Source organism: Oncorhynchus gorbuscha, unplaced genomic scaffold (assembly GCF_021184085.1).
Source record: "Oncorhynchus gorbuscha isolate QuinsamMale2020 ecotype Even-year unplaced genomic scaffold, OgorEven_v1.0 Un_scaffold_2666, whole genome shotgun sequence".
In the NCBI taxonomy this organism is placed as follows: domain Eukaryota; kingdom Metazoa; phylum Chordata; class Actinopteri; order Salmoniformes; family Salmonidae; genus Oncorhynchus; species Oncorhynchus gorbuscha.
Window position 1 is genome coordinate 39,571 of NW_025747113.1, and position 17,930 is coordinate 57,500.

The following is a 17,930-nucleotide window of genomic DNA, read 5'->3' on the forward strand; positions in this document are numbered from 1 at the left end:
TAGCTAGAACTCTCTACAGGTCTGAGGTCAGACTGACTGGTCTACTTATATAGATGTGAGTTATAGCTGGAACCCGTTACCTAGCTGCCCATTATGTTTGAAAGACTGAAGTGTTTGGGTCCTCGTTAAACCTGCTTATTATCACAATAGACTCCCAAGATAATAATTCTGCCGCTCTACTCACCTTGGAAACGAGTGTAGCCTAACGTCTCTCTACTCACCATGGAAACAAGTGTAGCCTAACGTCTCTCCACTCACCATAGAAACGAGTGTAGCCTTGGAAACGAGTGTAGCCTATCGTTTCTCCACTCACCATGGAAACGAGTGTAGCCTAACGTTTCTCCACTCACCATGGAAACGAGTGTAGCCTAACGTCTCTCCACTCACCATGGAAACGAGTGTAGCCTAACGTCTCTCCACTCACCTGGGAAACGAGTGTAGCCTTGGAAACGAGTGTAGCTTAACGTCTCTCCACTCACCATGGAAACGAGTGTAGCCTTGGAAACGAGTGTAGCCTAACATCTCTCCACTCACCTTGGAAACGAGTGTAGCCTAACGTCTCTCTACTCACCTTGGAAACGAGTGTAGCCTTGGAAACGAGTGTAGCTTAACGTCTCTCCACTCACCTTGGAAACGAGTGTAGCCTTGGAAACGAGTGTAGCCTAACGTCTCTCCACTCACCTTGGAAACGAGTGTAGCCTAACATCTCTCCACTCACCTTGGAAACGAGTGTAGCTTAACGTCTCTCCACTCACCTTGGAAACGAGCGTAGCCTTGGAAACGAGTGTAGCTTAACGTCTCTCCACTCACCTTGGAAACGAGTGTAGCCTAACGTCTCTCCACTCACCTTGGAAACGAGTGTAGCCTTGGAAACGAGTGTAGCTTAACGTCTCTCCACTCACCTTGGAAACGAGTGTAGCTTAACGTCTCTCCACTCACCTTGGAAACGAGTGTAGCCTAACATCTCTCCACTCACCTTGGAAACGAGTGTAGCCTAACGTCTCTCTACTCACCTTGGAAACGAGTGTAGCCTTGGAAACGAGCGTAGCCTTGGAAACGAGTGTAGCCTAACGTCTCTCCACTCACCTTGGAAACGAGTGTAGCTTAACGTCTCTCCACTCACCTTGGAAACGAGTGTAGCCTAACGTCTCTCCACTCACCTTGGAAACGAGTGTAGCCTTGGAAACGAGTGTAGCCTAACGTCTCTCCACTAACGTCTCTCCACTCACCTTGGAAACGAGTGTAGCCTAACGTCTCTCCACTCACCTTGGAAACGAGTGTAGCCTTGGAAACGAGTGTAGCCTAACGTCTCTCCACTCACCTTGGAAACGAGTGTAGCCTAACGTCTCTCCACTCACCTTGGAAACGAGTGTAGCCTAACGTCTCTCCACTCACCTTGGAAACGAGTGTAGCCTTGGAAACGAGTGTAGCCTAACGTCTCTCCACTCACCATGGAAACGAGTGTAGCCTAACGTCTCTCCACTAACGTCTCTCCACTCACCTTGGAAACGAGTGTAGCCTAACGTCTCTCTACTCACCTTGGAAACGAGTGTAGCCTTGGAAACGAGTGTAGCCTTGGAAACGAGTGTAGCCTAACGTCTCTCCACTCACCTTGGAAACGAGTGTAGCTTAACGTCTCTCCACTCACCTTGGAAACGAGTGTAGCCTAACGTCTCTCCACTCACCTTGGAAACGAGCGTAGCCTTGGAAACGAGTGTAGCCTAACGTCTCTCCACTCACCTTGGAAACGAGTGTAGCCTAACGTCTCTCCACTCACCTTGGAAACGAGTGTAGCCTAACGTCTCTCCACGGAAACTCTTGTAATACTTCACTCCGTACACGATGATTGGTCGACGAAGAATGTGGGCTAGAACAAAGATGTGAGTCTGTTCCAGGCTGGCACCAGGCTGTGGGGAAGACAGACAGACAGACAGACAGACAGACAGACAGACAGACAGACAGACAGGCAGGCAGGCAGACAGGCAGACAGACAGACAGACAGACAGACAGACAGACAGACAGGCAGGCAGACAGACAGACAGACAGACAGACAGACAGACAGACAGACAGACAGACAGACAGACAGACAGACAGACAGACAGACAGACAGACAGACAGACAGACAGACAGACAGACAGACAGACAGACAGACAGACAGACAGACAGGAAAACAGGCAGACAGGCAGACAGACAGACAGGCAAACAGGCAGACAGGCATGAGACTGACGATTAGGAGATATTTAATGTACTACAGTACTACAGTCTCCTCACAATGGAAGGCTTAAAGGGATAGTCTACCCAAATTACACTGGTTTCCTCATCCTGTCAGCAGTCCATGGACAAGGTACGACAGCAATCCGTGCTCCGCTTTAGTTTCCATGGCACTTTTTACACATGCTAATGTTTTTAGCATTGGGGACACAAATCCCATTCAAGTCACTGGACTGCCATTAGCATTTCAATCCATTTGAGGTGCTTTCACATGATTTGGTCATGATAGTGACAGCTGCATATTGTAGACCTCTGATCAGATAAACAAAGTACCTCCAATAATAATATTACATTTTATAACACAGGGGATAGAAAGTCTGTCTGTCTGTCTGTCTGTCTGTCTGTCTGTCTGTCTGTCTGTCTGTCTGTCTGTCTGTCTGTCTGTCTGTCTGTCTGTCTGTCTGTCTGTCTGTCTGTCTGTCTGTCTGTCTGTCTGTCTGTCTGTCTGTCTGTCTGTCTGTCTGTCTGTCTGTCTGTCTGTCTGTCTGTCTGTCTGTCTGTCTGTCTGTCTGTCTGTCTGTCTGTCTGTCTGTCTGTCTGTCTGTCTGTCTGTCTGTCTGTCTGTCAGTCAGTCAGTCAGTCAGTCAGTCAGTCAGTCAGTCAGTCAGTCAGTCAGTCAGTCAGTCAGTCAGTCAGTCAGTCAGTCAGTCAGTCAGTCAGTCAGTCAGTCAGTCAGTCAGTCAGTCAGTCAGTCAGTCAGTCAGTCAGTCAGTCAGTCAGTCAGTCAGTCAGTCAGTCAGTCAGTCAGTCAGTCAGTCAGTTAGTTAGTTAGTTACCTGGCTGGCCAGAGAGAGTATGAAGGCCCAGTCCTCCTGCCACTGTTCTTCTCGGAGGGAGAAGTGGAGACCAAAGCTCTGAGAATACCACGACTCCCACTCCTTCCACCGTGTGTAGAACCTGGAACACAGAACAAACATCTCAATACCAGGACTCCCACTCCTTCCACCGTGTGTAGAACCTGGAACACAGAACAAACATCTCAATACCACGACTCCCACTCCTTCCACCGTGTGTAGAACCTGGAACACAGAACAAACATCTCATTACCACGACTCCCACCGTGTGTAGAACCTGGAACACAGAACAAACATCTCACTACCAGGACTCCCACTCCTTCCACCGTGTGTAGAACCTGGAACACAGAACAAACATCTCAATACCACGACTCCCACCGTGTGTAGAACCTGGAACACAGAACAAACATCTCACTACCAGGACTCCCACTCCTTCCACCGTGTGTAGAACCTGGAACACAGAACAAACATCTCATTACCACGACTCCCACTCCTTCCACCGTGTGTAGAACCTGGAACACAGAACAAATACCTCAATACCACGACTCCCACCGTGTGTAGAACCTGGAACACAGAACAAACATCTCACTACCAGGACTCCCACTCCTTCCACCGTGTGTAGAACCTGGAACACAGAACAAACATCTCACTACCACGACTCTCACTCCTTCCACCGTGTGTAGAACCTGGAACACAGAACAAACACCTCAATACCACGACTCCCACCGTGTGTAGAACCTGGAACACAGAACAAACACCTCAATACCACGACTCCCACTCCTTCCACTGTGTGTAGAACCTGGAACACAGAACAAACATCTCACTACCACGACTCCCACCGTGTGTAGAACCTGGAACACAGAACAAACATCTCAATACCACGACTCCCACCGTGTGTAGAACCTGGAACACAGAACAAACACCTCAATACCACGACTCCCACTCCTTCCACTGTGTGTAGAACCTGGAACACAGAACAAACATCTCACTACCAGGACTCCCACTCCTTCCACCGTGTGTAGAACCTGGAACACAGAACAAACATCTCAATACCACGACTCCCACCGTGTGTAGAACCTGGAACACAGAACAAACATCTCATTACCACGACTCCCACCGTGTGTAGAACCTGGAACACAGAACAAACATCTCACTACCAGGACTCCCACTCCTTCCACCGTGTGTAGAACCTGGAACACAGAACAAACATCTCAATACCACGACTCCCACCGTGTGTAGAACCTGGAACACAGAACAAACACCTCAATACCACGACTCCCACCGTGTGTAGAACCTGGAACACAGAACAAACATCTCACTACCACTCCTTCCACCGTGTGTAGAACCTGGAACACAGAACAAACACCTCAATACCACGACTCCCACCGTGTGTAGAACCTGGAACACAGAACAAACACCTCAATACCACGACTCCCACCGTGTATAGAACCAAGAACACAGAACAAACATCTCAATAGCTTTGCCTACCAGGGATCCAATACAACCCAATGTAACTGCCTACCAGGGATCCAATACAACCCAATGTAACAGCCTACCAGGGACCCAAAACAACCCAATGTAACTACCTACCAGGGATCCAATACAACAGTAGCCATCATCTCATCTCCTACAGATGTAACTACCTACCAGGGATCCAATACAACCCAATGTAACAGCCTACCAGGGATCCAATACAACCTAATGTAACTACCTACCAGGGATCCAATACAACCCAATGTAACAGCCTACCAGGGATCCAATACAACCCAATGTAACTACCTACCAGGGATCCAATACAACCCAATGTAACAGCCTACCAGGGATCCAATACAACCCAATGTAACAGCCTACCAGGGATCCCAATACAACCCAATGTAACTACCTACCAGGGATCCAATACAACCCAATGTAACTACCTACCAGGGATCCAATACAACCCAATGTAACTACCTACCAGGGATCCAATACAACCCAATGTAACTACCTACCAGGGATCCAATACAACCCAATGTAACTACCTACCAGGGATCTAATACAACCCAATGTAACTACCTACCAGGGATCCAATACAACCCAATGTAACTACCTACCAGGGATCCAATACAACCCAATGTAACTACCTACCAGGGATCCAATACAACCCAATGAACCAGCTAAATTCCAGACGTGTTTCCATCTGTAGCTTGTTTTCCATCTTCTTTTAGAATAGTGAGCCAACGTGTTTTCAGCTCTTTCATTTCCCTGACTGATCAGAACTCGTGTTATCCTGCTCCCTGTCTCTCTGGAGTAGACATGTAGCGAGCCGTATGTTTGGAACATCGAATCGCAATATTGAGGGGGGGTCACTGTAACATATGAACAATAAAGGTATATTGTATTGGCCACAGTGTGTGGATAGGGGGGCCAGAGCCCAGCCACAGTGTGTGGATAGGGGGGCCAGAGCCCAGCCACAGTGTGTGGATAGGGGGCCAGAGCCCAGCCACAGTGTGTGGATAGGGGCCAGAGCCCAGCCACAGTGTGTAGATAGGGGGGGGCCAGAGCCCAGCCACAGTGTGTGGATAGGGGGGGGCCAGAGCCCAGCCACAGTGTGTGGATAGGGGGGGGCCAGAGCCCAGCCACAGTGTGTGGATAGGGGGCCAGAGCCCAGCCACAGTGTGTAGATAGGGGGCCAGAGCCCAGCCACAGTGTGTAGATAGGGGGCCAGAGCCCAGCCACAGTGTGTAGATAGGGGGCCAGAGCCCAGCCACAGTGTGTAGATAGGGGGCCAGAGCCCAGCCACAGTGTGTAGATAGGGGGCCAGAGCCCAGCCACAGTGTGTAGATAGGGGGCAGAGCCCAGCCACAGTGTGTAGATAGGGGCCAGAGCCCAGCCACAGTGTGTAGATAGGGGGCCAGAGCCCAGCCACAGTGTGTGGATAGGGGGGGGGGGCAAAGCCCAGACACAGTGTGTGGATAGGGGGGCCAGAGCCCAGCCACAGTGTGTGGATAGGGGGCCAGAGATGGCCACAGTGTGTGGATAGGGGGGGGGGCAGAGCCCAGACTCAGTGTGTGGATAGGGGGCCAGAACCCAGCCACAGTGTGTGGATAGGGGGCCAGAGCCCAGCCACAGTGTGTGGATAGGGGGCCAGAGCCCAGCCACAGTGTGTGGATAGGGGGGCCAGAGATGGCCACAGTGTGTGGATAGGGGGGGGGGGGGGCAGAGCCCAGACTCAGTGTGTGGATAGGGGGCCAGAGCCCAGCCACAGTGTGTGGATAGGGGGCCAGAGCCCAGCCACAGTGTGTGGATAGGGGGGGGGGACCAGAGATGGCCACAGTGTGTGTAATTCTCAACAGGGAGAGCAGTCGTGCAGTCTGTCCTGTAAATCTTTGCAGGGGACAGTGTGTGTGTGTGTGTGTGTGTGTGTGTGTGTGTGTGTGTGTGTGTGTGTGTGTGTGTGTGTGTGTGTGTGTGTGTGTGTGTGTGTGTGTGTGTGTGTGTGTGTGTGTGTGTCCCATATCCTTGTGCTTCTTACCAGTGAGAGCAGTCATGCAGGCTGTCGTGGAGGGTCTTGCGGAGGACAGAGTCCTTGTCGTATATCCCCCAGGTAGCCTGCAGTACTGAGTCTAACAGGCAGTCTCCCTGGGTACGGTTCCACAGGGCATACAGTCTGCTGTCCAGCCTGGTACCCAGCTCCAAGGACCAGTTGATGATGGGAGACTCCTCCTCTAGCTCTGTGGAGACACACACACAGACAGAAAGGACACACACACACACACAGGGAGAAAGGACACACACACACACACAAAGAGAAAGGACACACACACAGACAGAGAGAAAGGACACACATACACACACACAGGGAGAAAGGACACACACACACACACACACAGAGAAAGGACACACACACACACATAGACAGAGAGAAAGGACACACACACACACACACACAAAGAGAGAGAGAGAGAAAAGACACACACAGACACACACACACAGAGAAAGGACACACACACACAGAGAGAAAGGACACACACACACACAGAGAGAGAGAGAGAGAGAGAGAGAGAAAAGACACACACACACACACACACACACACACACACACACACACACACACACACACACACACACACACACACACACACACACACACACACACACACACACACACACACACACACACACACAGAAAGGACACACACAGACACACACACACACACACACACACACAGAGAAAGGACACACACAGACACACACACACACACACACAGAGAAAGGACACACACAGACACAGAGAGGACACATACATTGTTAGCCATTTAGAGAGGGAGGAATAGAGAGGACACAGCAACTCAATTACTTAATTCTTCCCTCGTCTCCCCTTGGCCCTGCAACAACCAACTGGAGCATCCTATTTCTCCCATGTAACCCAATTACACGACGAGCTGAAATATGTCACAAGACACCTCTGAGACCGACACACACCTGGGAGAATCATTGGGGTAAGCGAACAGTCAATAAGGACGTAGAGCTGAAACGTCTGTGTAGTAAACCCTGATGGTAACTAGCTAGCTGGTGAGAGGAGAGGGAGGTGAGGTAACTAGCTAGCTGGGGAGAGGGTGGTGAGGTAACTAGCTAGCTGGGGAGAGGAGAGGGCGGTGAGGTAACTTGCTAGCGGAGGAGAGGAGAGGGAGGTGAGGTAACTAGCTAGCTGGGGAGAGGGAGGTGAGGTAACTAGCTAGCTGGGGAGAGGAGAGGGTGGTGAGGTAACTAGCTAGCTGAGGAGAGGAGAGGGCGGTGAGGTAACTAGCTAGCTGGTGAGAGGAGAGGGCGGTGAGGTAACTAGCTAGCTGAGGAGAGGAGAGGGCGGTGAGGTAACTAGCTAGCTGGTGAGAGGAGAGGGTGGTGAGGTAACTAGCTAGCTGGTGAGAGGAGAGGGTGGTGAGGTAACTAGCTAGCTGCTGAGAGGAGAGGGTGGTGAGGTAACTAGCTAGCTGGTGAGAGGAGAGGGTGGTGAGGTAACTAGCTAGCTGGTGAGAGGGTGGTGAGGTAACTAGCTAGCTGGTGAGAGGAGAGGGTGGTGAGGTAACTAGCTAGCTGGTGAGAGGAGAGGGTGGTGAGGTAACTAGCTAGCTGGTGAGAGGAGAGGGTGGTGAGGTAACTAGCTAGCTGAGGAGAGGAGAGGGTGGTGAGGTAACTAGCTAGCTGGTGAGAGGAGAGGGTGGTGAGGTAACTAGCTAGCTGGTGAGAGGAGAGGGTGGTGAGGTAACTAGCTAGCTGAGGAGAGGAGAGGGTGGTGAGGTAACTAGCTAGCTGGTGAGAGGAGAGGGTGGTGAGGTAACTAGCTAGCTGGTGAGAGGAGAGGGTGGTGAGGTAACTAGCTAGCTGAGGAGAGGGTGGTGAGGTAACTAGCTAGCTGAGGAGAGGGAGGTGAGGTAACTAGCTAGCTGAGGAGAGGGTGGTGAGGTAACTAGCTAGCTGAGGAGAGGAGAGGGTGGTGAGGTAACTAGCTAGCTGGTGAGAGGAGAGGGTGGTGAGGTAACTAGCTAGCTGAGGAGAGGAGAGGGTGGTGAGGTAACTAGCTAGCTGGTGAGAGGAGAGGGTGGTGAGGTAACTAGCTAGCGGAGGAGAGGGAGGTGAGGTAACTAGCTAGCGGAGGAGAGGGTGGTGAGGTAACTAGCTAGCTGGGGAGAGGGAGGTGAGGTAACTAGCTAGCTGGTGAGAGGAGAGGGTGGTGAGGTAACTAGCTAGCTGGTGAGAGGAGAGGGTGGTGAGGTAACTAGCTAGCTGGTGAGAGGAGAGGGAGGTGAGGTAACTAGCTAGCTGGGGAGAGGAGAGGGAGGTGAGGTAACTAGCTAGCGGAGGAGAGGGCGGTGAGGTAACTAGCTAGCTGGGGAGAGGAGAGGGAGGTGAGGTAACTAGCTAGCGGAGGAGGAGAGAGGGAGGTGAGGTAACTAGCTAGCTGGTGAGAGGAGAGGGTGGTGAGGTAACTAGCTAGCTGGTGAGAGGAGAGGGTGGTGAGGTAACTAGCTAGCTGGTGAGAGGAGAGGGTGGTGAGGTAACTAGCTAGCTGGTGAGAGGAGAGGGTGGTGAGGTAACTAGCTAGCTGGTGAGAGGAGAGGGTGGTGAGGTAACTAGCTAGCTGGTGAGAGGAGAGGGTGGTGAGGTAACTAGCTAGCTGAGGAGAGGAAAGGGTGGTGAGGTAACTAGCTAGCTGGTGAGAGGAGAGGGTGGTGAGGTAACTAGCTAGCTGGTGAGAGGAGAGGGTGGTGAGGTAACTAGCTAGCTGAGGAGAGGGTGGTGAGGTAACTAGCTAGCTGAGGAGAGGGAGGCAAGGGAACTAGCTAGCTGAGGAGAGGGTGGTGAGGTAACTAGCTAGCTGAGGAGAGGGTGGTGAGGTAACTAGCTAGCTGGTGAGAGGAGAGGGTGGTGAGGTAACTAGCTAGCTGAGGAGAGGAGAGGGTGGTGAGGTAACTAGCTAGCTGGTGAGAGGAGAGGGTGGTGAGGTAACTAGCTAGCGGAGGAGAGGGAGATGAGGTAACTAGCTAGCGGAGGAGAGGAGAGGGTGGTGAGGTAACTAGCTAGCTGGGGAGAGGGAGGTGAGGTAACTAGCTAGCTGGTGAGAGGAGAGGGTGGTGAGGTAACTAGCTAGCTGGTGAGAGGAGAGGGTGGTGAGGTAACTAGCTAGCTGGTGAGAGGAGAGGGAGGTGAGGTAACTAGCTAGCTGGGGAGAGGAGAGGGAGGTGAGGTAACTAGCTAGCGGAGGAGAGGGCGGTGAGGTAACTAGCTAGCTGGGGAGAGGAGAGGGAGGTGAGGTAACTAGCTAGCGGAGGAGGAGAGAGGGAGGTGAGGTAACTAGCTAGCTGGTGAGAGGGAGGTGAGGTAACTAGCTAGCTGGTGAGAGGAGAGGGCGGTGAGGTAACTAGCTAGCTGGGGAGAGGAGAGGGTGGTGAGGTAACTAGCTAGCTGGTGAGAGGAGAGGGCGGTGAGGTAACTAGCTAGCTGGGGAGAGGAGAGGGCGGTGAGGTAACTAGCTAGCGGAGGAGAGGAGAGGGAGGTGAGGTAACTAGCTAGCGGAGGAGAGGGTGGTGAGGTAACTAGCTAGCTGAGGAGAGGAGAGGGTGGTGAGGTAACTAGCTAGCTGAGGAGAGGAGAGGGTGGTGAGGTAACTAGCTAGCTGGGGAGAGGGAGGTGAGGTAACTAGCTAGCGGAGGAGAGGAGAGGGAGGTGAGGTAACTAGCTAGCGGAGGAGAGGGCGGTGAGGTAACTAGCTAGCTAAGGAGAGGAGAGGGCGGTGAGGTAACTAGCTAGCGGAGGAGAGGAGAGGGAGGTGAGGTAACTAGCTAGCTGGTGAGAGGAGAGGGTGGTGAGGTAACTAGCTAGCTGGTGAGAAGGCGGTGAGGTAACTAGCTAGCGGAGGAGAGGAGAGGGAGGTGAGGTAACTAGCTAGCTGGGGAGAGGGAGGTGAGGTAACTAGCTAGCTGGGGAGAGGGCGGTGAGGTAACTAGCTAGCTGGGGAGAGGAGAGGGAGGTGAGGTAACTAGCTAGCTGGGGAGAGGGTGGTGAGGTAACTAGCTAGCTGGGGAGAGGGTGGTGAGGTAACTAGCTAGCGGAGGAGAGGAGAGGGAGGTGAGGTAACTAGCTAGCTGACGAGAGGGTGGTGAAGTAACTAGCTAGCGGAGGAGAGGAGAGGGAGGTGAGGTAACTAGCTAGCTGGTGAGAGGAGAGGACGGTGAGGTAACTAACTAGCTGAGGAGAGGACGTTGAGGTAACTAGCTAGCGGAGGAGAGGAGAGGACGGTGAGGTAACTAACTAGCTGAGGAGAGGACGGTGAGGTAACTAGCTAGCTGGTGAGAGGAGAGGACGGTGAGGTAACTAACTAGCTGAGGAGAGGGAGGTGAGGTAACTAGCTAGCTGGTGAGAGGAGAGGGTGGTGAGGTAACTAGCTAGCTGGTGAGAAGGCGGTGAGGTAACTAGCTAGCGGAGGAGAGGAGAGGACGGTGAGGTAACTAGCTAGCTGAGGAGAGGACGGTGAGGTAACTAGCTAGCGGAGGAGAGGAGAGGGCGGTGAGGTAACTAGCTAGCTGGTGAGAGGAGAGGGCGGTGAGGTAACTAGCTAGCTGAGGAGAGGGCGGTGAGGTAACTAGCTAGCTGGTGAGAGGAGAGGGCGGTGAGGTAACTAGCTAGCTGGTGAGAGGAGAGGGAGGTGAGGTAACTAGCTAGCTGGTGAGAGGAGAGGGTGGTAAGGTAACTAGCTAGCTGGTGAGAGGAGAGGTAACTAGCTAGCTGGTGAGAGGAGAGGGCGGTGAGGTAACTAGCTAGCTGAGGAGAGGGCGGTGAGGTAACTAGCTAGCTGAGGAGAGGAGAGGGCGGTGAGGTAACTAGCTAGCGGAGGAGAGGAGAGGGCGGTGAGGTAACTAGCTAGCTGAGGAGAGGAGAGGGTGGTGAGGTAACTAGCTAGCTGAGGAGAGGGAGGTGAGGTAACTAGCTAGCTGAGGAGAGGGTGGTGAGGTAACTCGCTAGCGGAGGAGAGGAGAGGGAGGTGAGGTAACTAGCTAGCTGAGGAGAGGGCGGTGAGGTAACTAGCTAGCTGAGGAGAGGAGAGGGTGGTGAGGTAACTAGCTAGCTGGTGAGAGGAGAGGGTGGTGAGGTAACTAGCTAGCTGGTGAGAGGAGAGGGTGGTGAGGTAACTAGCTAGCTGGTGAGAGGAGAGGGAGGTGAGGTAACTAGCTAGCTGGGGAGAGGAGAGGGAGGTGAGGTAACTAGCTAGCGGAGGAGAGGGCGGTGAGGTAACTAGCTAGCTGGGGAGAGGAGAGGGAGGTGAGGTAACTAGCTAGCGGAGGAGGAGAGAGGGAGGTGAGGTAACTAGCTAGCTGGTGAGAGGAGAGGGTGGTGAGGTAACTAGCTAGCTGGTGAGAGGAGAGGGTGGTGAGGTAACTAGCTAGCTGGTGAGAGGAGAGGGTGGTGAGGTAACTAGCTAGCTGGTGAGAGGAGAGGGTGGTGAGGTAACTAGCTAGCTGGTGAGAGGAGAGGGTGGTGAGGTAACTAGCTAGCTGGTGAGAGGAGAGGGTGGTGAGGTAACTAGCTAGCTGGTGAGAGGAGAGGGTGGTGAGGTAACTAGCTAGCTGAGGAGAGGAGAGGGTGGTGAGGTAACTAGCTAGCTGGTGAGAGGAGAGGGTGGTGAGGTAACTAGCTAGCTGGTGAGAGGAGAGGGTGGTGAGGTAACTAGCTAGCTGAGGAGAGGAGAGGGTGGTGAGGTAACTAGCTAGCTGGTGAGAGGAGAGGGTGGTGAGGTAACTAGCTAGCTGGTGAGAGGAGAGGGTGGTGAGGTAACTAGCTAGCTGAGGAGAGGGTGGTGAGGTAACTAGCTAGCTGAGGAGAGGGAGGTGAGGTAACTAGCTAGCTGAGGAGAGGAGAGGGTGGTGAGGTAACTAGCTAGCTGAGGAGAGGGTGGTGAGGTAACTAGCTAGCTGGTGAGAGGAGAGGGTGGTGAGGTAACTAGCTAGCTGAGGAGAGGAGAGGGTGGTGAGGTAACTAGCTAGCTGGTGAGAGGAGAGGGTGGTGAGGTAACTAGCTAGCGGAGGAGAGGGAGATGAGGTAACTAGCTAGCGGAGGAGAGGAGAGGGTGGTGAGGTAACTAGCTAGCTGGGGAGAGGGAGGTGAGGTAACTAGCTAGCTGGTGAGAGGAGAGGGTGGTGAGGTAACTAGCTAGCTGGTGAGAGGAGAGGGTGGTGAGGTAACTAGCTAGCTGGTGAGAGGAGAGGGAGGTGAGGTAACTAGCTAGCTGGGGAGAGGAGAGGGAGGTGAGGTAACTAGCTAGCGGAGGAGAGGGCGGTGAGGTAACTAGCTAGCTGGGGAGAGGAGAGGGAGGTGAGGTAACTAGCTAGCGGAGGAGGAGAGAGGGAGGTGAGGTAACTAGCTAGCTGGGGAGAGGGAGGTGAGGTAACTAGCTAGCTGGTGAGAGGAGAGGGCGGTGAGGTAACTAGCTAGCTGGGGAGAGGAGAGGGTGGTGAGGTAACTAGCTAGCTGGTGAGAGGAGAGGGCGGTGAGGTAACTAGCTAGCTGGGGAGAGGAGAGGGCGGTGAGGTAACTAGCTAGCGGAGGAGAGGAGAGGGAGGTGAGGTAACTAGCTAGCGGAGGAGAGGGTGGTGAGGTAACTAGCTAGCTGAGGAGAGGAGAGGGTGGTGAGGTAACTAGCTAGCTGAGGAGAGGAGAGGGTGGTGAGGTAACTAGCTAGCTGGGGAGAGGGAGGTGAGGTAACTAGCTAGCGGAGGAGAGGAGAGGGAGGTGAGGTAACTAGCTAGCGGAGGAGAGGGCGGTGAGGTAACTAGCTAGCTAAGGAGAGGAGAGGGCGGTGAGGTAACTAGCTAGCGGAGGAGAGGGAGGTGAGGTAACTAGCTAGCTGGTGAGAGGAGAGGGTGGTGAGGTAACTAGCTAGCTGGTGAGAAGGCGGTGAGGTAACTAGCTAGCGGAGGAGAGGAGAGGGAGGTGAGGTAACTAGCTAGCTGGGGAGAGGGAGGTGAGGTAACTAGCTAGCTGGGGAGAGGGCGGTGAGGTAACTAGCTAGCTGGGGAGAGGAGAGGGAGGTGAGGTAACTAGCTAGCTGGGGAGAGGGTGGTGAGGTAACTAGCTAGCTGGGGAGAGGGTGGTGAGGTAACTAGCTAGCGGAGGAGAGGAGAGGGAGGTGAGGTAACTAGCTAGCTGACGAGAGGGTGGTGAGGTAACTAGCTAGCGGAGGAGAGGAGAGGGAGGTGAGGTAACTAGCTAGCTGGTGAGAGGAGAGGGCGGTGAGGTAACTAGCTAGCTGAGGAGAGGAGAGGACGGTGAGGTAACTAACTAGCTGAGGAGAGGACGGTGAGGTAACTAGCTAGCGGAGGAGAGGAGAGGACGGTGAGGTAACTAACTAGCTGAGGAGAGGACGGTGAGGTAACTAGCTAGCTGGTGAGAGGAGAGGACGGTGAGGTAACTAACTAGCTGAGGAGAGGGCAGTGAGGTAACTAGCTAGCGGAGGAGAGGAGAGGACGGTGAGGTAACTAGCTAGCTGAGGAGAGGACGGTGAGGTAACTAGCTAGCGGAGGAGAGGGCGGTGAGGTAACTAGCTAGCTGGTGAGAGGAGAGGGCGGTGAGGTAACTAGCTAGCTGAGGAGAGGGCGGTGAGGTAACTAGCTAGCTGGTGAGAGGAGAGGGCGGTGAGGTAACTAGCTAGCTGGTGAGAGGAGAGGGAGGTGAGGTAACTAGCTAGCTGGTGAGAGGAGAGGGTGGTGAGGTAACTAGCTAGCTGGTGAGAGGAGAGGTAACTAGCTAGCTGGTGAGAGGAGAGGGCGGTGAGGTAACTAGCTAGCTGAGGAGAGGGCGGTGAGGTAACTAGCTAGCTGAGGAGAGGAGAGGGCGGTGAGGTAACTAGCTAGCGGAGGAGAGGGCGGTGAGGTAACTAGCTAGCTGAGGAGAGGAGAGGGTGGTGAGGTAACTAGCTAGCTGAGGAGAGGGAGGTGAGGAAACTAGCTAGCTGAGGAGAGGGTGGTGAGGTAACTTGCTAGCGGAGGAGAGGAGAGGGAGGTGAGGTAACTAGCTAGCTGAGGAGAGGGCGGTGAGGTAACTAGCTAGCTGGGGAGAGGAGAGGGTGGTGAGGTAACTAGCTAGCTGAGGAGAGGGTGGTGAGGTAACTCGCTAGCGGAGGAGAGGAGAGGGAGGTGAGGTAACTAGCTAGCTGAAGAGAGGGCGGTGAGGTAACTAGCTAGCTGGGGAGAGGAGAGGGTGGTGAGGTAACTAGCTAGCTGGTGAGAGGAGAGGGAGGTGAGGTAACTAGCTAGCTGGGGAGAGGAGAGGGTGGTGAGGTAACTAGCTAGCTGGTGAGAGGAGAGGGAGGTGAGGTAACTAGCTAGCTGGGGAGAGGAGAGGGCGGTGAGGTAACTAGCTAGCTGAGGAGAGGGAGGTGAGGTAACTAGCTAGCTGAGGAGAGGAGAGGGCGGTGAGGTAACTAGCTAGCTGGGGAGAGGAGAGGGCGGTGAGGTAACTAGCTAGCTGAGGAGAGGGAGGTGAGGTAACTAGCTAGCTGAGGAGAGGAGAGGGCGGTGAGGTAACTAGCTAGCGGAGGAGAGGGCGGTGAGATAACTAGCTAGCTGAGGAGAGGGAGGTGAGGTAACTAGCTAGCTGAGGAGAGGAGAGGGCGGTGAGGTAACTAGCTAGCTGGGGAGAGGAGAGGGCGGTGAGGTAACTAGCTAGCTGGGGAGAGGAGAGGGAGGTGAGGTAACTAGCTAGCTGGGGAGAGGGCGGTGAGGTAACTAGCTAGCTGAGGAGAGGAGAGGGCGGTGAGGTAACTAGCTAGCAGAGGAGAGGGCGGTGAGGTAACTAGCTAGCGGAGGAGAGGAGAGGGCGGTGAGGTAACTAGCTAGCTGGTGAGAGGAGAGGGCGGTGAGGTAACTAGCTAGCTGGTGAGAGGAGAGGGCGGTGAGGTAAATAGCTAGCGGAGGAGAGGAGGTTGAGGTAACTAGCTAGCTGGTGAGAGGAGAGGGCGGTGAGGTAACTAGCTAGCGGAGGAGAGGAGGTTGAGGTAACTAGCTAGCTGGGGAGAGGAGAGGGTGGTGAGGTAACTAGCTAGCTGAGGAGAGGACGGTGAGGTAACTAGCTAGCTGAGGAGAGGAGAGGGTGGTGAGGTAACTAGCTAGCTGAGGAGAGGAGAGGGCGGTGAGGTAACTAGCTAGCGGAGGAGAGGAGAGGGCGGTGAGGTAACTAGCTAGCTGGGGAGAGGAGAGGGTGGTGAGGTAACTAGCTAGCTGAGGAGAGGGAGGTGAGGTAACTAGCTAGCTGAGGAGAGGAGAGGGCGGTGAGGTAACTAGCTAGCTGAGGAGAGGAGAGGGCGGTGAGGTAACTAGCTAGCTGGGGAGAGGAGAGGGAGGTGAGGTAACTAGCTAGCTGAGGAGAGGACGGTGAGGTAACTAGCTAGCTGAGGAGAGGACGGTGAGGTAACTAGCTAGCTGAGGAGAGGACGGTGAGTTAACTAGCTAGCTGAGGAGAGGGTGGTGAGGTAACTCGCTAGCTGAGGAGAGGAGCAGATTGGGGCTCCTAAAAGGAGGACTCTTCGCTTTTCTACCTGCTCATCTGAAAGATTGACTGACGCAGAATTATCACCCACAAAATTCACACCTAACATACACTGAGTGCACAAACATTAGGAACACCTGCTCTTTCAATAACAGCCTGACCAGGTGGATCCAGGTGAAAGATATGATCCCTTATTGATGTCACTTGTTAAATCCACTTCAATCAGTGTAGATGAAGGGGAGGAGACATGTAGATGAAGGGGAGGAGACACGTAGATGAAGGGGAGGAGACACGTAGATGAAGGGGAGGAGACATGTAGATGAAGGGGAGGAGACATGTAGATGAAGGGGAGGAGACATGTAGATGAAGGGGAGGGGCATGTAGATGAAGGGGGGGAGACATGTAGATGAAGGGGAGGAGACATGTAGATGAAGGGGAGGAGACATGTAGATGAAGGGGAGGAGGCATGTAGATGAAGGGGGGGAGACATGTAGATGAAGGGGGGGAGACATGTAGATGAAGGGGAGGAGACATGTAGATGAAGGAGTGGATTTAAATTTAATTGAAGTGGATTTAACAAGTGACATCAATAAGAGATCATATCTTTCACCTGGATTCACCTGGTCAGAGACGGGTTAAAGAAGGACTTTAAAGACTGGAGACAATTGAAGCATGGATTGTGTATGTGTGCCATTCAGAGCGTGAATGAGCAAGACTAAATATTTAAGTGCCTTTTGAACAGGGTATGGTAGTAGGGTCCAGGGTGCACCGGTTTGAGTGTGTCAAGAACTGCAACGCTGCTGGGTTTTTCCACACTCAACAGTTTCCCCGAGTGTATCAAGAACGGTCCACCACCCAAAGGACATCGAGCCAACATGAGGACATCCAGCCAACATGACACAACTGTGGGACACATTCGAGTCAACATCCTCCAGCAGCCCTGTGGAACTCATTCAATAATTTGTGTCGAGTCCACGACCCAATGAATTGAGGCTGTTCTAAGGGGCTAAAGGGGGTGCAACTCAATATTGGGAAGGTGTTCCTAATGTTTTGTACACGGTGTATATTTGGCACAGAGTTGACTCTCATGGAACAGCGTGTGGTCTTAAAGGAGCTTCTCTCTTTCATCACTTTACAACTGGTCATCTGAGACGGACGCAAAAGGATCAAACCACACACACACACGCACATACACACGCACACACACACACGCACACACGCACACACACACACACTTGATTCTAATGGTAAATATTATATATATAGTTTGCATCCCTGGCATGGGGTTGATGGGAGATATTGAGAAATATCCAGAGATATCAAGAATCCTCTGAGATCTTTTTACCTTTCTGTACATCTCGGTCTAACACCTCGTCAAACAGCTTCTCCTGGACTGCAGTGGGCAGATCTTCGATGTCTGCAGAAACACACAACGAGAGAGAGAGAGAGAGAGAGAGAGAGAGAGAGAGAGAGAGAGAGAGAGAGAGAGAGAGAGAGAGAGAGAGAGAGAGAGAGAGAGAGAGAGAGAGAGAGAGAGAGAGAGAGAGAGAGAGAGAGAGAGAGAGAGAGAGAGAGAGAGAGGAGAGAGAGAGGGAGAGGGAGAGAGAGAGAGACAGAGAGAGAGAGAGAGAGGAGAGAGAGAGACACAGAGAGAGAGAGAGAGAGAGAGAGAGAGAGAGAGAGAGAGAGAGAGAGAGAGAGAGAGAGAGAGAGAGAGAGAGATAGCGAGAGAGAGGAATTAGGTGACTTTAAAAAAAACTGCAAATATTATTATCAGCTAGATTACAAAACTCCCCCTGTTCACATTTGCCTATACTGACTGCCTAACACCCCCCACACACACACAAA

General features: G+C 53.1%; 1 protein-coding gene across 1 annotated transcript in view; it reads right to left on the reverse strand.

Annotated features, from left to right (window-relative positions):
- LOC124026236 (ubiquitin thioesterase ZRANB1-like) overlaps positions 1 to 17,930 on the reverse strand; it is a gene marked incomplete at its 5' end in the record, with an annotated part of 36,303 nt that overhangs the window by 9,220 nt on the left and 9,153 nt on the right. Inside the window, 4 exon segments of the mRNA XM_046339348.1 lie at positions 1,778 to 1,907; positions 3,048 to 3,168; positions 6,577 to 6,775; positions 17,428 to 17,499. Of these exon segments, the coding sequence (XP_046195304.1) occupies positions 1,778 to 1,907; positions 3,048 to 3,168; positions 6,577 to 6,775; positions 17,428 to 17,499 (522 nt within the window).